The sequence below is a fragment of the Cannabis sativa genome, chromosome 3 (assembly GCF_029168945.1).
Source record: "Cannabis sativa cultivar Pink pepper isolate KNU-18-1 chromosome 3, ASM2916894v1, whole genome shotgun sequence".
Taxonomy (NCBI): domain Eukaryota; kingdom Viridiplantae; phylum Streptophyta; class Magnoliopsida; order Rosales; family Cannabaceae; genus Cannabis; species Cannabis sativa.
This window is the reverse complement of record NC_083603.1, coordinates 50,947,340-50,971,693: the sequence shown is the minus strand read 5'-3', so window position 1 is coordinate 50,971,693 and position 24,354 is coordinate 50,947,340. Positions and strand designations below refer to the sequence as shown.

Genomic DNA, 24,354 nt, shown 5'->3' with positions numbered 1-24,354 from the left:
AGGGTTGTTGCAGCCTCTAACCCTACCAGAATGGAAATGGGAAGATATCACGATGGATTTTGTGGTCGGGTTACCTAGGACCATGGGTTTATTTGATTCCATCTGGGTAGTGGTGGATCGATTTACGAAATCTGCTCATTTTCTGCCGGTTAGAACAACATTTACAGTGGATCAGTTGGCGGGCGTATGTCAGAGAGATAGTAAGACTTCACGGGGTACCGAAGTCTATTGTTTCGGACAGGGATCTGAAGTTCACCTCCAAATTTTGGCAAAGTTTGCAACGGGCAATGGGTACAAGGCTGAAATTTAGTACAGCATTCCATCCTCAGACAGATGGTCAGTCCGAAAGGACAATTCAGATATTGAAGGACATGTTGAGAGCCTGTGTTATGGACTTTGAAGGCTCATGGAATAAGTATCTACCGTTGATAGAATTTTCTTACAACAACAGTTATCAGAGTACGATAGGGATGGCTCCCTATGAACTGTTATACGGTAGGAAGTGTAGGTCTCCCATCCACTGGGATGAGACAGGGGAGAGGAAATACCTAGGTCCAGAGTCAGTGCAGCGGACCAATGAGGCAATAGAAAAGATAAAAGCTAGAATGCTTGCCTCACAGAGCAGACAGAAGAGTTACGCAGATCCGAAACGCAGAGATGTTGAGTTCCAAGTAGGGGACCATGTGTTTTTACGGGTATCTCCGATGAAGGGGATTAAACGTTTCGGGAAAAGGGGCAAGTTATGCCCTAGATTTACAGGACCTTTCGAGATTCTCGAGAAGATAGGTCAAGTGGCATATCGGTTAGCGTTGCCTCCAGCCTTATCAGCAGTTCACAACGTATTCCACGTCTCGATGTTGAGAAAATACGTTTCAGATCCCTCTCATATACTCAGTTATGAGAGTCTTGAGCTACAGCCAGACATGACTTATGAGGAACAACCAGTGCAGATCCTGGATAGAAAGGATAAAGTCCTTCGGAATAAGACCATAGCATTGGTCAAGGTTCTCTGGAGAAACAGCAAGGTGGAGGAAGCCACCTGGGAGCTAGAGTCAAATATGAGAGCTCAATATCCAGAGTTATTCAGGTTAGATTTCGGGGACGAAATCCTTTTAAGGGGGGGATAGTTGTAAAGCCCGCTTAGTTTAATTTGGAAATTAGCAATTAATTATGATTAATTATGAAAATTTTTTATAGCTATTTAAATAATTTATTATACTGTTATTTATAGAATTCAGAAATGCATGGTTATGTCATTCAGTAGTTTTCATATTTTGCATTTTCGGTGCCCGGTATTTTGGAACTCGGCGTTTGGCTCAGTAGAAATCACAACTTAGTATGTTAGTTGTTTGGGACGGTTTGTTAGACATTGGGAATGTCGGGAATGGCCGGGAATTTAGAATTTTCCAAAAATACCTCTTTAGTGATTATTATGTGGTTTTAGTGTGGAGGGGCAAAATGGTCTTTTTGCCCCATTAGTATTTGTCTTTTTGTGATTTTGCTAAATGAAAATAAAATGTTTAATTATATTTTAGTTGGCTGAAATTAAGTGTTATTTGCCTTAAAAGTCTTTTTTCTTCTCACTTTCTACACTTAGTCAAAATTTGAGAAAAACATTTCAAAATCACACACTCAAAGCTCTCTCTCTCTCTCCCTTTTCGGCCAAGGCTTGGGCTGCTAGGGCTGGGATTTTTCTGCTCAAATCTTGTGATTTTCATCTCCTCTTTGTGTAATCCAAGTCAAGGTTGGATCACTTATAACTTCTCTTGATGTTTTCTTGTGTTTTAAGAAAGTGTGGTTTGATGCATGCATGAATTTGTGGCTGTTGTTATTGCTGTGTTTTATTGTTAATTTCTGTGGTGTAAGCATGTTAAATTGAGGTTAATTAAGCTGTTAGAAATGCATGTAATCTACCTTGTTTCAAGTTTGGATTTTCTAGCTCAAAAATGTAATTTTTGATGAAAATGTTGTGAAACTGTTGCTGTATTGTTGTTAATGTTTTTATTTGTTTTCAGAGGTTATATTATGCTAGTTTAAGAGGATTTAAGTTGGTTTGAATGCATGCTAGGTGGTTTTGCTCAAGTTTGAGTTTAGAACTCAAAGCTTGAGCTTTAATGGCACTTTTCGTTTCTGTGATTTCTGGGTGGTTTTGGTGCCTTAGAATTGTTCTAGGGGAGGTATAGAACAGGTCTGGAAGGTTTGAATCAATTTGGGATTGATTTGAGCAAGATATGAATTTTTGATTGTTGCTGCCTGCGAGGAACCGGAATTCCGGTTGTGCATCCGGAATTCCGGATGAGGGTGCTGAATTTTCCCAGAACCGGAATTCCGGTTGGGCAACCTGTCACTCTGGTTGGGGAAAATTCAGGGACCCTAGTTTTCCTCGTTTTTATGTTTTGGGGGGTAATGCCATGCTTTTTATCGATAGGGAAACTTTTAGTTCCTAGTTTAAGTCCCCGGGAAGTGATTTAGCGTGTCACTTATAGTGTTGTGATTTTTATGGTTTAGGAGCCTGTAATCCGCAGCTCAGCTAAGGTTCCAGTCAGGTTGACCGGCACACCTGAATTCGGAATCCAGGTAAGATTAGTATAACAGTATGCATATGTAGATTACATGTTTAGCGTGCATGTAGGAAGCCTGTTAGATTACATTAGTTATGTATGTTGGCTTCGAACCACCCAACCCTGTCACGTCGGTACAGACTGGAGTATGACCAGCAGCCGGAGTATGACCGGTTCGACCGATCAGGCTGCCACTTGGTTGGTGGTTCTGTACTATTGACTTATCCCGTCGGTACAGGCTGGAGTATGACCAGCAGCCGGAGTATGACCGGTTCGACCGATCAGGAGGATACTTGTCAATAGTACCGTCCCTATGAACGTTCAAAACTCAGTACCATGTTGGACATGGCAGTAGTGGCTCAGTACCGTGTTGGACACGGCAGTAGCGGGACTCAGTATCGTGTTGGACACGGCAGTTAGGGTTATGATCAGGGGTATGGGCGTCTGATCATGACCGGGTTTTATGTATGTTTATTAGTATGCTTTTCTTACTGAGTCTGTCGACTCACAGTTCTACGTTTATGTGTAGGTAAAGGCAAGGCTAAAGCTGATGGACCGTGAGCGAGCTTGTGAAGATTGTACATGTCGGGGCGGTTAGGCCTGGAGCGTACGATCATCGCGACAGCGAGGCTGAGTTTGTAACTGGTCGCTAGGCGACTTTTATTTTGTGTATCAGTTAAACAGTTAAATCTTGTTGTAAATGATTTTATAATCGGGATCCCGAGTCTTTTGTAATATTATTTTATAAGTTTAATTAAAAAGCAAAAATTTTAATTAATCACATTTTTCCACAAACCTCGTTGATTAGCAACGAGCTGCACAGCATGTTTAAAAATCACGTAATACGCCTATGTTAGTTAGGGTGTTACATTGCATTTCGAAAAATTAAAGTATTTAAGAATACAATTTTCGAAATTGCATCTTAAAATAAAATAAAAAATAAATCTTGAAAAAATTATTCTAATTTAATGTTAGCCCAAAATTAATTCATAAAATTAATTTACAACAAAAAATATAATTTTCCTATTTAATTAAATATATAAGAAAAATTTCAAATATTTAAGTATGATGATGAAAATCAACTTAAATATTAATTTTCCTATTTAATTAAATACACTAGAAAAATACTTCAAGCAAAAAACAGATAATATCTATCTAGATTTTCATGGACTAATTAATTCATTTTCTAATTAAATATATTTTACTTCATTTATTTTAATAAATCATTAAATGAAAAAATCATTGATTTAAGTTGGTCCAAAATTAAAATAAATAATTTATAACTTTAATCTATTTTTCAAGATAAATTCAAAATCATCTTGCATTATGAAATGCAATTTCGAAAATTGATTAATAAAATAAAGAAAAAATATATTTTGAAAATTATTTAAATTTAGTTGAAAAAAATAAATTTCAACTAAAAATAATTTTCTATTTAATTAAGTGTCATGAAAAAGAAATATTTAAGTATCATGATGAAAATCAACTTAGATATTTAATTTTCAATTTAATTAAATGTATTAAATTCAAGAAATAAATAATTAAGTGTAGAGAAGGCTTAATTATTAATCTCTAGTTTAATACTAGGAAAAATATACTTAAAATAAATTGTACCAAAATTAATTATTTAAATATTTAATTTCACAATGTATAATATTTTCCTATTTAATATTAGAAATAATAAGTTGTATCTTTTCCACAAAATTTGACTAAGTGTCTTTTCCACAAAATTTGAAAAAAATATCTAATTTAAGTTGTATTAGAAAAAATCTAGAACTTAAATATTTTCAAATTTAAATTTAATTAAATATCAAAAATTAAGTTGTAACCACTTAATTTGAAAATATTCCATTTTAAGTTAATATTTGAAAAAATATCAACTTAAAAAATATCTAAAGAATCTTAATAACCAATTCCTAAAATTCCTCAACTTAATTTTGAAATTTGAAATTCAAAAGATATTCAGATTTAAGTTGATTAGTTAGTGATAACTAATTTTCAACTTAAATAGGAATATTTAATGAAAAATTTAAATTAAGCTTCAGAAAGAATTTAGATGGTTATAATTCTATATTTAATTAAATACAAGAATATACATATAGTTTAGCTTAGAATTAAAATTCTTTAAACTATGGTTTTCTTAAATTAATTTCAAAATAAATGAAATTTATTATGTTGCTAATCAATTTTATTAGGTTAAACTAATTTAATTAACCTAGTACAGTTATTCAAATCAGGCAAATGGGCCTTCACAATTGGGGTAGTTCATGTAAGGGGGTGCTGGGTTGAGTGTGTCGTACCCACTTCTATGGCTCCCAACTCTCACACAAGGCCCAAAAGAGAGGAATTTAACCTTAAAATGAACAACTGTTATTAATTGAATAGGCCCAAAACTAAATGGGCCTAAATAAAATCTATCAAAAACTATGATATTTTATTGGGGTAAGTTGAAAAATGCCTCTTTTATTAATCAATTAACCAAATTTGCCTCTAATTTTATATTTATTTGAAACATACCTCTTTTTATATGTATTGTACCCAAAATACCCTGACATAAAAGAGTCACATGGAGAGTATCTTGAAGTGACAGGGGCAAAATTGGTACAATGTTTAAAAAAAGAGGTAAAAATGATAGACTTTAAAAAAGAGGGTAAAAATGAAAGAGGACAATATGAAAATGGTATAGAGTGTAATTTCTTCTATTTTATTTAGCAACAACAACCTATATGCATCTATAATAAAATTAAACACATAGGCTCACACAGACACACAATTTGGATGGATCCTATCATGTTACTAGGTCATACACAGATGAAAGAAGATTGTGAAAATATACCTGTTACAAATTATTTACCTGACCAAGGGAGCCATGAGTTAAAATCAGATCATTGGATCTGTCAACAAGTTAACCATGGCTATTTGAAATCAAGCAATAATAGGTTTTAAAAACTTGCAAACAAGCTAAAACACATACTCCTCCAACAAGATTAGCTGGATAGTTGGATGTATGATTTATTTAATTTTAAATAATTAAATTTCGAAAAAAAATAATTAAATAATAAAATATTTAATTTTCAAAAAAAATTAAAATATATATATATCTCGAAATTGATTAAAAAAAATATTTAAAATTAAACCTACAATTTTGAAAAATTAGGTTTCAACCAACCTAAATATCATTTCAAAATTTGCTAACTACTTTTAAAAATTTAATGTTATTTTATAAATTAAATATTCAATAAAAAATAAAAAAGATAAATAAATATCTTTTTCAGAATTTATGATTTAATTTAAATAAATAAAATAACAAAATTTTAAAAGTTAGCAAAATATCTTACTTCTATTTAAAATTACATGATTATAGTTATCTTATTTTAAATTTAAATAAGGTCAAATTATTTAAAAAAAATATTTAATTTAAAAATTTAAAATCTCACCTTAAATTTAAAAATAAGATAAGATAAAATAAAATTTAAAAATAAGATAGATAATTAAGCAAAAAAAGATAGATATTTACTATTTTCAAATTCAAATTACACTAATATCATGAATTAAATTAAAAAAAATATTAATTAATTTAATTATGATAATTAGAATTGAAATAGGAATAGTAAATGTCTAAATACAAAACTACACAAAAAATCGGAAGTTAAATCCATGAAAAAGCATGAAAAATCGAATAAAAACGAAAAAATTGCGAGCTGTACGGACAGTATACTGAGCATACTGTCCGCGCGCGCTCTAAGGGTTGCATGGGGGAGGAAACACGTTGCAAGGGGAGGCTGCATGATTTCCGCGCGCACGCGTGGTGCAGTGACACCACCCCGATATTTTCGAAACTTCAAAAAATCATAACTAATTCAAATTAAATCGAAATTGAGTTCTGTAAAGAGGTAAATTGCTTAACTTTTTCCATACTATCCAATAAAAATAATTTCAGGAACAGATATTCAATTATTTTTCAAGAAAATTCACAAACATCAATTAATCATCATAGAACACTCAATACAACATGATACCATCCAAAACATCAAACAATCGTTTTAAGTCCAAATTTCTTGCAAGCAAATCAATTACCATGGCTCTGAGGCCAGTTGTTGGAAATTATTTTACCAGGATCTTAGATCTACTCACAAGTATGTTGATTAACACCGTAAATATGAACTTCTAAAACGATTATGAAATAAACACATATAAAGTTTAGGAAACCTTACATTGGGTGCAGCCGAATGTAATGACTCCTTCCGTTCAGATATCTAGCCCTTGTATTTTTTCTTTCGCAGAGCATTATCAATATCTGAACCTGGATCTCTTTCTCTGATTCTTTAGTGTTGAAACTCCTTCTTGTTGAAAGTCTTTCTTCACGATCTTACTCACTATAATTGAGGTATCACTTGCTGTGTGTGGGCACTACTCTAATCACTAAGTATTTCGAAATTCAAGAGGGAAGAGAGAGAAGAAGGTGGCGGCTAGGTATAGAGAGAGAAGGCTCAGGTTTTTCTCTGAAGGAAAAAGTAGAAAGTTAAGTGTAAATTTCGTGAAGCATTCACTATCTATTTATAGCATTCCACTAGGGTTAGGTTTGAATTATTTGGCATTAAAATAATAAAAATATCAGAAGATAAATCCTATAAAAGTGGTCAGCCCTATTTAATGTGGATGTGAGCCTCACTTTTTGCAATTTTGCAGTTTTATCATTTCTGCATCTCATTTTCTCAACAACGCCAATTTTCAAATTCAACCATTTAAATGAAAATTCTAACTATTTAATAACTATAAATAATTATTAAATAATATTATTATTTATCATATTTATTAATTGAATCATACAAAGTATCATAATTAACAAATATGCCCTAAAAACTCTTTCTTTACAATTTCGCCCTTACTTAGTGAAAAATTCACAAATAGACATAGTCTAAATTGAGAATTATAATTGATTAATCAAAACCAATTATATGAGTCTTACAAGCAATATTATCTCAACTAGTGGGGGGACCATGGGTCTATATAACCGAGCTTCCAATAAGCAGATCAAGAATTTATAACCTAAATTCACTGACTTATTAATTCTTCGTTGAATCCACGCATAGAACTTAGAATTGCACTCTCAGTATATAGCATGCTCTATATGTTCCACCATATAGACACATCATTAGTTATCCATTGTTATAATCCTAATTTGATCAATGATCCTCTATATGAATGATCTACACTGTAAAGGGATTAGATTACCGTTACACTTTACAATGTATTTTATCCTTAAAACACTTAACCCCGTATAAATGATATTTCAGCTTATGTGAAATGAGTACTCCACCATTTTTTTTTCGTTTGGTCAAGCTCGAAGGAGATCATCCTTTACTTACTATTTGCCAGATAAAAGCTATAGATTCCATGTTTATGTTAGCGCTCCCACTCAATTGCACTACCGTGTTCCCTAAGGGCTCGTTTGGATCCCTGTATAAGGGGTCCGTATTGTATTAAATTATAAGAGTACAATGTTTGGGTGGAACCTTGTATTGTAATAGATATTACAACCCTAATTTTTAATACAATCTATCCTGTATTATTTTATGCTGAATAAAAACAGTGTATAAGGCTGTATTGTACTCTCCCTCTCACCCAAACTTCTTCATTTTCCCGTTCAGCCATCGATTCTCTGGCCGATTTGGCCTGGATTTCTCGGTGAAGAGGTTCTCTGGCAGATCGATCTCTCAGATTCATTTCTCAGTGAAAAGCAACTTCATCTTCTCTAGCATATCAATGTCTCAGATTCATTTGGTATTCTCTCTCTCTCTCTCTCTCTAATTCTTCTGGTATGTGTGTGTATCTCTTTCCCTAATTTACCATTGTCATCATTCCCTTTTCCCTTTCATAGACCAGGTGTGCCGTCCGCTGCTAGTAGACGCTGCTCGATTCTTCTCCGTACAACCCAGAAAGAGCCGAGGTTCTGCTATTTTGCTCTAGGTGAGTTATCAATTTTTTGTATTTGTAGTTTATTCTACTTTTGATATTTCATTGTATTAATTGTAATGTTGTTGGGACTTGTTTCAATTTTGTTCTGGTTTTCTCTTTGACCCAAAGCCATATTATTAATTAGCCAAGCTAAGCCTTAGTGGGTTTGAATTTCGCTATATTGTTCAAATTTCGTATGAATCTCAGATTTCGTAGTTTGTGAATTCATCTTCTTTTTCCTACGGTTTTGATATCTGATTTGATAAGAGTTTGAAATTGAATCCCTTTTATTTATTTATTTATTTATTTATTTTTTGGGAATCAAACTGTGTGGCGAGAGACACATTGGGTTATGGAATGAGAAGAAGAAAATAACTGCCATTTCACTCTCATCACCATTGTTTTTAGGCTTTTTACAGTTTCACACATAAACAATGTTTAGAGTTTCATTTATAGCTAGGCTGCTGTGCTTCTTAAGAAAATACACTAAAATTTTTCTATTCATACAGTAGAACATTATTGAAATAATTCACAAGTTTAGACTTGCCATCTGATGCAAACACAATAGCTTTTGTAATTTTAAATAACTTCTGCCTAAATGTTAGCCGAAAGACCGCTGCTTTAGTTTGAAGCAGTGGCTCTAGCAAGAGCACAATGGTATCTTTCATTGAGAGATTCTAAACTTTCATGTAGTTATAAATGTTTGTTATTACGTTTTTTTGGTGAAGAGCTTTGTCAATAGGCAGAATTATTATGATATTTTAAACTTGGACAGGACAAGTTATGCTTGATAGAGCTAATACGATAGTAGAATCCTCTGCTGTTTGTAGTAAGCAATTCCTTGTCTTTATTTTGTTAGTTGGGTAGGATCGGGATGGAACAATGACAGTTTAATTCAAGCTTTCGGGGAAACTCGTAAAGTTTGAATTTTGAAGTGAAATTCTTTTGGAACTTGGGAAATTTTTAGTGTTAGAGACATAAACTTTTGAACTGAAATTGGTTTCTTTAGTTAAAAACCTTAATGAATCTTATGAAGTAAAGTAGTGTAAGATTCTCTCTATATGGGAGAATTGTAATTACTTTTGCTTAATTTTGAGGTAAAGACTTGATTTTTCTCTGTGTATTTCTTAAGACTTTATGCATTTGGAAATTGGCAATTATATCATAGCAATTTCTACTCTCAAAACAATGGTTAGTAATGTTCTTCTAGCCAACATTTGAGTAGTCAGAAAATCTCTCATGGTGGAGAGAGTCTAATTGGGGGTATTCGAGAGAAACTCGAAGTTGGATTTTAGTGGAAAAAATGGAACTTTAATGTGGCAGTTACTACCAGCTGTGAACTCATAGCGGTTTATGTAGTTAAATCCTATTCCATTCTGTAAATGGGAGGAATCTTTTGTAATTATTTTGCTTATTGTTGGGGTAATATGTCTTAACTCTTTCTTTCGGTTAGGATTTCTATAAGAGGCTTTTAGCATGTGGAAATTGGTAAATACATCAGAATAAGTTCCACTCTGAAGAAATGATACATCTTATTGTTTGCTAATAAACTGTATAGTACTGTAGTTTTTCATGATAATATAGTTTTTGCTTTAGTGTCTATGGTTGTTATATGACATTTTATATGTACATGGAATGCTATTAATAGATATGGATATGCAACAAAAGAAGATTATGATATTTCTTTTCACATGGCATTTTCAAATGATGAGCATGTGTATGATGTTGCAATTATTATTGTATAAAATGGTACGCAACCGTCATAGGAGACGTATGTTTCTAGATCGTACTTTTGCTAGACATGAGACTCGGTTAAAATATTTGGATAGTTTGATTGGTGAAAGTGACATAGCATGTGTGAATGATCTAAGAATGAATAGGAGAACATTTGGAGTATTATGTGAATTGCTCCATACTGATGGAAGGGTGAAAAGAAATGGTTCGGTCACAATTGAGGAACAAGTGTGTATGTTTGTTCATACACTTGCTCATCATGTAAAAAATCGTACATTAAACGCTAGATTTAAGCGATCGGGAGAAACCATTAGTAGACATTTTAATTCAATTTTACATGGGGTTTTAAGGTTACAAGAAAACTTATTAGTTTCTCAAGATCCTGTACCTGCCAATTGCATTGATAGTCGATGGAGATGGTTTGAAAATTGTCTAGGAGCATTAGATGGTACTTACATTGAGGTACGAGTGTCTGAAGTTGACAAACCAAGGTATCGAACAAGAAAAGGCAAGATCGCAACAAATGTATTAGGAGTTTGTTCTCGAGATATGAAGTTTATATTTGTTTTACCGGGTTGGGAGGGCTCAGCATGAGATTCTAGAGTACTTCGTGATGCCATTAATAGGCAAAATGGCTTAAAGATCCCTAAAGGTAATTTTAGTGAAAAAAAATTATTTTATATTTTGAATCATCACTAAATTTTAATTTTCTAGATCACTAAATTAGTTTTGGTTAATTTTTTATCTTTAGGTTATTATTATTTGGTGGATGGTGGATATACTAACGGTGAAGGATTCTTAGCACCTTATAGAGGAGTTGCGTACCATTTATCTGAGTGGGGTAGAAACGTCCCTAGAAATCATGAGGAGTACTTTAATATGAAACATGCATCTGCAAGAAATGTCATTGAGAGATGTTTTGGATTGCTTAAGATTAGATGGTCAATCTTGAGGAGCACGTCATTTTTTCCAATAACAACACAATGCCGAATAATTACAGCGTGTTGTATTTTGCATAATTTGATTCGGCGAGAAATGTCTCTAGATCCAGCAGAAATTGAGCTTGATAGACAAGTGGATACTGCAGAAGATACTCATCAGACAATTAATGAAGATCATGAAATAATTGATACTGTTGAAGCCTCAACTCAATGGACTGAATGGAGAAACACTTTAGCTATGCAAATGTATAATGAATGGAGGCTACATAGAGGACTTTAATGGTAGAGGTTCTTAGTCTTGCATGTATGGACAAACTTTGCTTACTTGTTGTTTGTATTAGACACATTAATTAATTTGAATGTATTCTTACTTGCTTTTTGTTGTCATTTAACTTTGTTTGTATTGGACGCATTGATCTTAGTTATTCAATTTTATTTTGTCTTTTAAATGTTTGGATGATTTTATTCTTACCATTGTTTACATTAGACACATTAATTTGAGATATACATGCAGAATTTATTAATATGGTGACACTTGAAAATGAGAAATACAGGTGAATATGGATATTGGAGGTAGTAGTGACCAAGTTTATAGCGATAAAAGTTCTAGGCGTACGTGGAGTAAATTTGAAGAAGATGCATTGCTGAATATTCTTGAAGATGTTCTGGTGAAAGGCGGCAATAGATGTGATAATGGAACTGTTAGACCCGGGACATGGAAGGAGATAGAAAAGGCATTGAATGTCTTGATTCCCAGCAGTGGTATAAGAGCTAGTCCACACATCGAGAACAAATATCGAATGTTGAAGAAGCAATATAGTATAGTCTTCGACATGCTCAACACTAGTGGCTTTTCTTGGAACGATGTAAAAAAATGTGTGCAGGTTGATAGTGATGAGGCTTGGTTGACATATACTCAGGTATCTTTTTTATAGATTATTTATTATTATTTTCTTGTATATTTTATGTTTTCTCACTAATTCAACATGTTATGGCAAGTACTGTTCTTGGTATTATATTAATGTACATTTAACTTATCTATGCAGAATATTAAGGATGCTAAGGGATGGAGAAACAAACCTTTTCCTATGTATGAGAGACTAGCTAATATTTTTGGAAAAGATAGAGCAACCGGAAAAGGAGCAGAAGCACCAGCAGACATGGTTGAGAATATGAACATAGAAGCTGAAGAAGAGACTGACGATTCTAGGTCAGTAAATCAGAATCTTTCTTCACCTAGAGGTCGAAGAAAGAGATCTAGATCAGATGATGATGGTATGAAGGAGATTGCTTCAACGTTCAAAACAATGTTTGAACATTCAATCGAGCAAATGAGGTTGATGGTGCAAGGGACTACTAATGATAAGGAGTTGGCTAAGGAGTTGAAATCGATGGGACTTTCAGTTGATGATCAACTTGATGCATTGACGTACATGTTGAAGAAGCCAGAATATGTAGCAACCTTCAAGTCAATAGATGGAGAAATTCGAGAGGCTTTTGTGACAAGAGTTCTCAGAGAAGTTAGATCAAGTCGTTGATGGAGAACTTTGGTTTTAATGGTTGAACTTTAATTTGGTCGGTTGAACTTTGATTTGGTCGGTTGAACTTTAGTTTTATTGGTTGAACTTTAATTTGGTCGGTTGAACTTTGGTTTTATTGGTTGAACTTTGATTTGGTCGGTTGAACTTTGACGGTGCTACAAGGTTTATTTTAGTTATGTAAACTTTATTTTTAAAAAAAAAAAAAAAATTGGTTACTTTTTTATGACAATTTATTTAGAATTGACATTAATATTCGGGTTATAATCACGTTTTTTTTTTAAAAAAAAAAGTTAATATTTTTAGTTGATTTATTTTTTTTTTTTAGTTTTTTTCAATATTTCAACATTTTTAATTTCTTTTTTTTTAAAAAAAAAAATAGTGTCATTAATTTTTTTTTTAGTTATTAATTTTTATTTTCAGTTTTTATTTGATTTTTTTAATTTTTGCAAAATTTTTAATTAATACAATACAATACAATGTGAGCCAAACATTGTATAATTTAACACAACACTAATACAATTCAATGCCAAACATAGTATTGTATTAAAATTATACAATCCAATCCAATACAATACAACCCAATACATTACAATACAATACAATACGGCGTACCAAACGAGCCCAAAATGTACGTATCACCCTGACCCAAAAGTAGGCTTAACTAACAAATCAAAGAACACGAATAGCCTCTTGAGATTGAGCCTAATCATAACAGGATTAAGATCATTTGATCTAGGATCAACTAGGCGATATTGACTTGAATAGATATTACGGTAAGTTTAATAAATCTAAGTTAAATTTCAATATCGGTCCCTTCCGATGCATACTCCATGCATCCAACCTGAGCTTTACTTTAACCAATGCTTTGGAAAGAACATAGCATTTCTCCAAATGCAAGTAAACTCTGTTGTAGATTATCATATCAGTAAAACCCTGTGTCTGATAAATCTAGGAAACTTTATTCATATAGTCATGTTTACTTTCCAATGTGTTGACAACACAATAAACATGATCAAGTATGTGAAAAGAGTTTTAGATGAATTTATACATTATGTACATATAATCATGAAATAAATCATGTGAACCATGCAACATTAAATGTTATTTCTGATCTATATTAATAAGTAAATCTGATTATATTGAAATGAGTTTTATTTAGGGCATAAAACCCAACAGTTTCACCATTTAGATACGCTATCAATTATCCATTGTTATAATCCCAATAATCATTGATCCTCTATAGATGATTTTTATTGTATAGGGATTAAATTACCGTTACACCCTTCAATGTATTTTATCCTTAAAACACTTAGCCCCGTATAAATGATATTTAAGCGAACTGAAATGAGTACTCAACCATTTATCTCTGTTTAGCCAAGCTCGAAGGAAATCATCATTTCACTTCTATTTGCTAGAGAGAAGCTATAGATTCCATATCTATGTTTAGCGCTCCCACTCAATTGTACTACCATGTTCCCAAAATGTATGTATCACCCTAACCAAAAAGTAGGCTTAACTAACAAATCAAAGAACGTGTATAATATTCCTGAGATCGAGCCTAACCATATCAGGATTAAGATCATTTGATCTAGGATCAACTAGGTGATATTGAATTGAATAGATATTACGGTAAGTTTAATATATCTGAATCAAAGTTCAATATCAGTCCCTTCTGATGCATACTCCATGCACCCAACCCAAATTTTACTTTAACTAATGCTCTGGAAAGAACATAGCACTTATTCAAAGTGCAAGTAAACTATGTTGTAGATTGTCATATCAGTTAAACCCTATGAACTGATAGATCTAGGAATATATATTTAATCACATAATCTTGATTACTTTCCACTGTGCTGACGACACAACAAACAAGAACATAAATGTGATAAGGGTTTGGATGAATTTATAAATCAAATAAACAAGTAAATGATAACATGAACCAAATGACACACAAAATGATGAAAAAATACTTCTGTTTCTTTATTGATATTTAAAGGATAAAGATTACATTGAAATTGAGTTTTATTTAGGGCATAAAACCCAACAAAGATTTTTTTTTTAATTTTAATTACAGAAAATACGGTCTTTTTATGTTGTACTCTTGTTAACTTGTTGTTCATTTTTGTTATTTGTATGTTATTTTTTGTTGTTGTTTTGATATTATTTAAAATGTTATTTTCATGTTACTTTTATGTATTTTTCTTGTTGTTTCTATGAAAAACCGTAAAAATGTAAAAAAAAATTCTTTTAAACGTAAAAATGTAATTTTTTATAATAAATAGTGCCTTATGTAATTATCCCTAATTTATATATCTCTGCGGGTTGTTTACTAGGATTAGTAATAGGAAAACTTACAAAAATACTGACTTTTGGCCCAATCTTTACAAAAATATTGCCACACGGCAGAAATAACTTTTATACTGTCTTAGCCCATTTTTTTTTATACTATAAACACCAAAAAAATAAAATGAGGCCTCCATCTTCCACACTCACGGACGGAACAACTACATGAACACCAAAACAGTCAGAAAATAACCATTAATTCCGGTGATATTGAGAAAAAAATAGTGAAATCGACGACAAATAAATAATCATGGTAAAACAACTGTAAAACAACACTAAAACAAATCAAACAAAAAAGAAAGGAAAAAAGGATTAAAAAACTAACAATGTTCTGCACAACCTCAATATCAGATGCAATAACAACTATATTTGCAAGCCTAATCTTAGAAAATCAGAATAAAAAGACTACTAAAATAACACAAAAATAAATGTAAAACAATAAGCAGATATAACCACTTAGAGAAACATAAAAGAACCACATACCTCAAAATTTTTTTTTCTAGTGAGCTCGTCAAATGTATTTATAGGAGAACTAGAATAAAAAACCACAAAATAACCATAAAGAAGGAACAAGAAATGTATTTTATAGCCTCCATCTTCCACACCCATAGATAGAACCACCACAGCACCACGAGAACACCCAAAAAATAATCATTAATTCCAGCGAGATGGAACTAGAACAGTGAAATCGACGTCAAAAAAATAAATGATAGAAAATAACCGTAAAACAACACTAAAACAAATAAAAAAAATGATTAAAAAAACTAATTATTTTCTAAACAGTATCAACACTAGATGCAATAGAGGCTATATTTGCAAGCTCAGTTCTAAAAAATCAGAATAAAAAAACCACACTAACTCTTATCTCTTCCAAAAACGTGACTAAAAACTTCAAAAACTAAATAAAAAAATTAAAAAAAAAAAGATGAAGAGGAAGAACTGAACAAGAAAAAAAATAAAAAACTTATCTATTAATGGATAAAGATAGAAAGAACATGAGGAAGCAAAGAGTGAAAAGAAGAAGAAGAAGAAGATGATGATGATGATGATGAATAGGAAGAGAGAATAATGGGGAAGTGAGATTAAAGTGAAATCAAAGGGTATTAATATTTAGGATATCAAATTTTTTATCATCAATTTTCATTAAAGAAAAATTAAAAAAAAAAATGTATCAAAATCAAATCACAAATTTATATTATTTCTAAAATATAATACAATTTTAGTTAAAAGAAAATAATAATAAAAAAAATTGTCACTAATGTGACAATACAAAGTCACATTATGCATTTATTACACTTAAAAAAATAAAAATTATTCAATAGATGTTCAAGTCAAGACACTACATGCAAGTTACAATAATAATAATAAAAAAAAAACAGTATAATAGAAAACATTGCCAAGTAACAATAAAAAAAGAAGAAAAAAATGGAAAAAGTAGTATGGAAAAAAAATTGAACTATATCGAACTAGAAGGGAAATTTATAAAAATACTGAAATTTAGGTTAATTTTTATAAAAATATTGTCACATGAAAATCATTTTAAAAATATTGTGTTTTTATAAAACAATAGTAGAACATAAAATATAACAACTAAAAACAACAATGGAATAACTAAAAAAACTACAGTAGAACAACACTGAAAACTTAACACAGTACACAGTATTTTTTTAAAAAAAATACAGTAATTTTGAAAAAAAATTCTCCTCACAATATAAAAAGTAAAAAAATAAAAAATTTGAATATTGGTTATAATTAGGGCATTTTACAAAAATACTGAATTTGGGGTAATACTTCTCAATTTTACTGCCACACGGCAGAATTAACATTTATACTGTCCTCCCTTTTTTTTTTCTTTTATACTGTCAATACCAAAACAAAAGTATGAGGCCTCCATCTTTGACAATCACAGACATAACCACCACAACAACACCAGGACACCGGAAAATAACCATTAATTCCGACAAGAATAAACAAAAGCAGTAAAATCGACGTCAATAAATAATCATGGCAAAACAACGGTAAAACAACACTAAAACAATCAAACAAAACAAAAGAAAAAAATGATTAAAAAAAACAAACAATCTGCTGCACAACCTCAACACCAGATGCAAAATCAACTATATTTGCAAGTCTATTCCTAGAAAATTATAAAAAAAAAATCTACTAAAACAACACTGAAACAACACAAAAACAAATGAAGCAAATATAACTACTTAGAAAAATATAAAAGAAACACACACCTCAAAACTCTCTTGTGAGTGAGCTCCTCAAATATATTTATAGGACAACTAAAAGAAAAAAACCACAAAAATAGCCAAACAGAACGAAGAAGAAATGTATTTATAGCCTCCATCTTCCACACTCACAGACATAACCATCACAACAACACGAGAACACCCAGAAAATACCTATTAATTCCAGCGAGATGGAGCAAGGGCAGTGAAATTGGCATCAAATAAATAAATCATGAAAAACAACAGTAAAACAATACTAAAACAATACTAAAACAATACTAAAACAAAAAAAACAATAAAAGAAAAAAATGATCAAAAATTAACTATGTTGTGCACATCCTCAATACTAAATGCACTATATTTGCAAGAAAAGTTCTAGAAAATTAGAACAAAAAAAAACCACACTAACTCTTATATTTTCAAAAAAAAAAACATAACTAAGAACTTCAAAAAATTTAAAAAAAAAAAAAAAAAAAAAAAAAAAAAAGAAGAAAAGAAAAGAAGATGAAGAAGAAGAACTGAACATGAAAAAAAAAATAAAAATCATGAAAAACAACAGTAGAACAATACTAAAACAACGGTAAAGATGAAGAAAAAAAAAACTTGAAGAAGAAGATGAATATTAGAACATGGGGGTGAGATTTATGTGAAAAGCTAGAAGATAAAGATGATGAAGAAGATGAATGTGAGAGATGGGAGTGAGATTTTTAAATCTATTTAAATAAATAAAAAAAAAGAGTGAGACATAGGGTGTGATTTTTAAATTTATTTAAATAAAAGAAAAAGTAAAACATGTCACTTTTATGACACATCCCATCAACCTTTTCATCAAAATAATAATTATTAAATTATCTCAAAAAATAATAATTATTAAATATTAAAAATAATAAATAATAACTTTTACATCTATTAAAATAAAAAATTAAATAAATAATTGAGCCCATGTCCCAATCAATAAAAAAAAAAAACAAAACAATAACATAAAATTGTTGGCAGCCGGAAAAAAAAAAAAACAGTATAAAAGTTATTTTGGGCGTGTAACAGTATAAAAGAAAGAAAATGGAAAAACACAGTAAACTGTGTAAATTTCCCTATAATTATCCTAACTATAAAGGAGGCCAGGTCCATGCCTTTATCAAGGGAACACCACGTGTTTAATGGGCTACAGAGGCCTTGGGCTTCACCTTGGTATTTTCCTTTTCTATGATTTGACTTCTTTTTCATTTGACTTTGCATAATTAAAACTACATGCATGAGATCATTTGGTCTCGACTCAAGATTGGTGCCGGTCAAGAAAAAAGATATGTCATACCATAATAAATAAATTTATTAACATATTCCAAATATTTACATAATAATCTTTATGATTTAGAATGGGAAAGATTTGATTTTGTAATAAACACCAACGAATGTACGGATAGATATGAGATCATTTGTTTAACAATTAGATTATAATACAAATGAGAGAACACTAAGAAATACAAAATCAGTGCGAATAATATAAAACTTAACAAATAATTAAAACACAATTATAAAATAAAATAATTTAGAGAGAAAAATAAATCAAAAGCCAATCTAAAACTAGAGTGTTTATAAAATATTTAATTCAATTTAATACAATTTGTAAAGTGTGAATATTTATATATATCTATCCGAATTGAATTAGATTGAAAAATCTAAAATTCGTATTTTTACCTATTAGATATTAAGTAAGTTGTAAAAGTAACCAATCTTATTTAATCCATACATATATTAAAAAAATTATACATACAATGAATATTTTATTGTAAAAAATAGTAATTTAAAAACTTAATAACATATAATTACAAACATAATTCAAAGCTTAATAGATTAAATTTATATTTTATTTTTATTTATAAGAAAAATATAATTTAAAATAAGATTATACATTTTCTTATAGATATTTTTTTTTTTTTTTTAGATTTGTTATTTTTTGTTTTATTTATTTTAATTTGTTGTTATGAATATAAAATAATAATAATTTATTTTATTTTATTGTTCATTATTTGAAAAAAAAAATATTTTTTAATAATTACTAAATAATTTAATATTAAAAAGTAATAAATTTAAAATAATCAATTCAATCTGTATTAAATTAAATTTTAGTTATTATGTAAATTAAATTATATTTAAAATATAAAATTACTTCATACAAGTTAAATATATGAGTAAAATAATACAGATTAGATTAATATTCATCTAAAACAGATGAGCTAATACTTCCAAAACGAATTCACATGTTCCAAAAACGACAATGAGATCATACTATAATTAATTTGACTTTCATTATTAAAAGTTGCATTGCATCATTTGAATATGTTTGGCAATTATGTTATGAATTGTCTCATTGACATTTTTATTTTGGGCACAATTACACGTGTTTTTTTCTTAAAAAATTAATAAGAAAAAAGAAAGAAAAAGAAGATTTTGAGTCGATACTCGAAGAGGCAAGCAAATATAAGGGGGAAAAGCGTGTGGAGACATGAGGTAAGCACGTGGTGGGCACGTGCATGTGTGGACAATATAGAAACGGCAATATAAACATTTGTTTTGGGCGGGTGATCCAATCCAACCCTACGTGACGACAAAGCTTTGAACGGCTTCTGTTTTCATAATTAAACAAATGCAAAATGAGACCAACTTCCCATAATAGGTTAAAGGCCACAGCATGAACTACACCCTTTATTACTACTAACTTAAGTACTAATTTGCCACCTTATTTCTTTTTTAATTAATTAACATACTAACTTATTTAATATACAAAACTTATAACAGAAAGTTTATTTCAATTAATGTCATTATTAAAAACCCCAGAAAAAAAAATGTCACTATTAAAGGGTCGTAACATCACGAGCTTTGAATTACGTGATAAATATTTTCATACATATTTAAAAATACTCTATTCAAGAATAACTTCTAATTTGTTATAAAAAAATTAAGTTTCAATTTGAACCAGTTATAAACAAGAATAACCTCTAAATTATAATTAGTTATACATTTTCTAAATCCCGTATTAACAAAGTATACATCTATATAAAAATAATTACATCGTAATAAAATATATACATATATATTATTATAAATTTATTTATGTAAAATTAATAATTCTATTCCAAATTATAAAACATGTATAAACATTATATTTACTCTAAAATAATTCTATTATGATATAGTATTAATAATTGTTTATTGTTATTATTGTTAGATTGATATTTTTTAGTATTTTAAGTATTTTTTTTCTAGTGTAACTCTATTTAGTTATAACCTCTCAATTAGAATATAATTTACTTAGTCCCAAGTGTATTCTTGGATTGAGGTTCTACTGTATATAGAATGAAAAAGATACACGTGCTAGGGGTGAGCAACGGTCGGTTTGGTCAGTTTTTTACACTAAAAAATTCAAAATTCGGTTTTCGGTTTTAATGGTTATAATCCGAAAACCGACCGACCATTATAAAAATATAAAAAAAACCGACCGTTTTAATCCACGGTTTGGTCGGTTTAAACCGACCAAACCGAACTTTATTTTTTTTTTTAGAAAAATAAGTTTTTAAATTTTTTATAATTATTTGAAAACTAAAAAAATAAAGTATTGTATCAAATACTATATAATTTAAAAATAAAACTTTCTTAGTTAAATAAATAATGTAAAATAAACTTTTATAAATTTGTTCAAATTATTTGTACTACTAATATGATAATGAGTTATATTAAAAAACTAGTATTATTTTATGAATGTGTGTATATAATACGTAAATGCATCAAATTATAATAAAATAAAATAATGAATAATTGAGACTTTAAATAAAAAAGATATAAGTAAAATTAGTTTAATAAAATTGTATATTAAATATGTACAAAAATAATAATATATATTATATATAATATATATGTTCGGTCGGTTCTCGGTTTAATTGGTCGGTTTGCCATTGACACTAAAACCGACCATGTTAAGGCGGTTTTAACCAAAGGCAGTTTTTACGGTTTTCGGTTTTTTCGATGTCAGTTTTTTCAGTGTTCGGACGGTCGGTTTACTCGGTTTGGTCGGTTTCTTGGATTTTTTGCTCACCCCTAACACGTGCAACAGATCATTTGAACCTTATTTTTAATATGCTAAACTTTTTCAAACCTCTCAAAATTTTATAAGATATCTTAAATAACTTTAACGTACACGACCATGAAAAAACTAGATTAAAAAATTCTCATAAATTTCAAAACAGATAAAGGGTACATGGTAGAATTTTCTTATAATATTAATTAAAAAAATAATAATTACAATAAAATTCTCTATTTATATTTACTTAAAGGGAATTGGAATCAGTGGTATAATATTTATTCTCATACAATTGTCTACTAAATTTTAGAAAAAAAATAAAGTATGGAGCCCGCACAAATTAAGAAGAAAATAAAGGGAAAGGTTCTCCCCCCATTTTTATAGAAAATACCTTTCTCTTTCCTAATTTATTTTATTTTAATTTTATTAATTATAAATTAAAAAGACAAATATGCCTTTTAAAAATCTATAAACAAAAAATTATTACATATTTTAACAATTATAATTTTGTCAAATTAAAATATTCTGATTACCTTTTCTAGTTATGTAAATAAAATAATATAATTCTGGTTTTTTTTTCGTACAGTTTGGTAAACAACATAGTAAAATATTTTTTTTATATTATTTTCTATTTTAAACCGATTCATTTCTTCCATTAATTATTCTGATTTCAGTTATAGTTTGGTAAAGTGCCATTAATTTTATTTATTATAGTCAGTTGTAAAGAATATGGTGACAAAAATACATAATTAATGAATTTTATTACAGTTAACTACTTATGTAAATCAGTTGTAATTCTAGTCTGGCGAGCTGTTAATTAAATACTATCATTCAAGTTTCTGACTTTTGCTGCAGCTGTACTGAAGCGACTCAAGTATGCTTTTAAGGGACTCTTCTGGTTGTTGCTCGATGTTAGTCAAAGATGAAGCCTCTAGTTGACGATCTCTTGCATCTTGAAATTGCTTTTTGAAATCCTTCGATAATTGTTTCCAGGATGTTATGGAATAGTTGGTAAATTTGTCAAACCAACTACTCGCAACGCCTGTCAAGGAAGTTGGAAACAATATGCAACACAAGTTGTTTGAAACATTGCTTGCTCGCATTATGGTGTTAAAATTGTTTATGTGGGTGATTGGATCAGTGGTTCTATCATATTGCGAGACATATGGGTTTCTAAATCCCTAAGAAAATTGTGATTTTAGGATGTCAAGGTGGAATGGCTCAGTTTCTTTATCTGAGTCGTATCCTGGAAGTTTGCCATATTCCCCATCTTGATATTTCTTAAATTTGTCCTCCAATTGTATTACTTTTAGTTGAATGGGATCCACAGGCTATTGATTTGCATTTTGATTAAGTTGATTATGCAAATCAAGTGCATTTCGCGAAGGTCTAGTTGCCTTCAATTTAATCGCTCGCAGAGATTAGGCTCGCGATGCCTTTGCTCACAATTACTCACGGACCTAGTCCTTAAGTAACTTTTAGACTAGTAACTATGCGAGTTACTTATACTTTCTTGGTCAGTAAAATAACATCGAGATCTGCTCCCGTCTTACGTTTATCTATTTATTCCAGTCGGCCTACTATGCCTGTAGGATCGTGATTCTCCTGTACTCAAACTTGCTTCACGCATCATCTCGCATGGGTCTTCTTCTTCAAAAGATATTAGACATATATCCCCTACTCAAGTAAGTGTGCATATTTTCTCTGTCCGTGCAAGAAGGCCTTTGTGGATGAATTAGGGGTCGACCACCGGACCTAGGTTAGTTTTCAAGATTTCTTCCATCATTACGACGATTTTCCTAGTTCCCTGGTCATGGTTGTCTTTCCTCTACATTCATGCGAGAGATATCAGTTCATTCATTCCCTTAGTTCGCAAATCTATTGGAAGTTTCTGGAGCATCGCGTCGATGTTCCTGATTTCTTGTATTACTTAGGTTGGGTTGATTTTTTCTATCCATTGGGACATCCCTCGCATCCCCGGGTTATTCTTCCTGAGCATTTGTGGGATTTCCTTAGTTATTCTTATGTCTCTTAGTCTTGGAACCTCGAGGTCTTCCTCAGGGTCTCCTTATAGATGGACCGAGTTGAGTTTGAGGAACAGTTCCCTGTGCAGCTCTGGCTGCTGTGGCTTCTCGCTCCAACTTAGAGTGTTTTTAGTTTGATTCAGCCTAACATTGTCGAAGTTGCCTATTTTCTAACCCTACCAGTGGGACATATCTGGTGGGATCATAAGCATCTTCACTTCTTCTCTCTAGGATTTGCTCATGAACAAGATTGTGATAACATCGTTCTGTTGGAAATTATCTTACCAGGATCTTAGATCTACTCACAAGTATGTTGATTAACACCCTAAATATGAACTTTCTAAAACGATGAAATAAACACATATAAAGTTTAGTAAACCTTACATTGGGTGCAGCGGAATATAATGACTCCTTCCGTTCAGATATCTAGCCCTCGATTCCTTTCTATAGCAGAGCATTATCAATATCTGAACCTGGATCTCTTTCTCTGAATCTTTAGTGCTGAAACTCCTTCTTGCTGAAAGTCTTTCTTCACGATCTTCCTCACTATGATTGAGGTATCACTTGCTGTGTGTGGGCACTACTCTAACACTAAGTATTTCGAAATCTCAAGGAGGAAGAGAGAGAGAGAGAGAGTGGTCGGCCAAAGATAGGGAGAGAGAGAGGCTCAGTTTTTTCTGAATGAAAAGTCAGAAGAAAAGTGTAATTTTCCTGAAGCCTTCACTATCTATTTATAGCATTCCACTAGGGTTAGGTTTGAATTATTTGACATTAAAATAATGAAAATATCAGAGGGAAAACCCTATAAAAGTGGCCGGCCATGCCAAGTGGATTTGGGCCTCACTTTTTGCAATTTTGCAGTTTTATCTTTTCTGCATCTGATTTTCTCAAAAATGCTAATTTTCTAATTCAACCATTTAAATGCCAATTCTAACTATTTAAT

The 24,354-nt window shown here is 30.7% G+C and overlaps 2 protein-coding genes across 2 annotated transcripts; both read left to right on the top strand.

Moving 5' to 3' along the window:
- Positions 1-8,059: 8,059 nt before the first annotated feature.
- Positions 8,060-12,964, top strand: LOC115700026 (uncharacterized). The gene is made up of 4 exons (XM_061112069.1): positions 8,060-8,345; positions 8,443-8,531; positions 11,749-12,114; positions 12,241-12,964. The coding sequence occupies exons 3-4, from the start codon at positions 11,755-11,757 to the stop codon at positions 12,730-12,732; spliced, it is 852 nt and encodes a 283-aa protein (XP_060968052.1). The 5' UTR covers positions 8,060-8,345; positions 8,443-8,531; positions 11,749-11,754; the 3' UTR covers positions 12,733-12,964.
- On the top strand, positions 10,266-11,474 carry LOC115718073 (uncharacterized). Its single transcript, XM_061112651.1, has 2 exons — positions 10,266-10,761; positions 11,005-11,474. Exons 1-2 carry the CDS (start codon positions 10,266-10,268, stop codon positions 11,472-11,474), a joined length of 966 nt encoding a protein of 321 aa, XP_060968634.1.
- Positions 12,965-24,354: the final 11,390 nt, after the last annotated feature.

Coding starts and splice junctions, on each gene's coding strand:
- LOC115700026 (XM_061112069.1), top strand. CDS start 11,755: ATGGATATTGGAGGTAGTAGTGACCAAGTTTATAGCGATAAAAGTTCT. Junction 12,115..12,240: donor CTTGGTTGACATATACTCAG/GTATCTTTTTTA, acceptor TTATCTATGCAG/AATATTAAGGATGCTAAGGG.
- LOC115718073 (XM_061112651.1), top strand. CDS start 10,266: ATGGTACGCAACCGTCATAGGAGACGTATGTTTCTAGATCGTACTTTT. Junction 10,762..11,004: donor AAGGTATCGAACAAGAAAAG/GCAAGATCGCAA, acceptor TTTTATCTTTAG/GTTATTATTATTTGGTGGAT.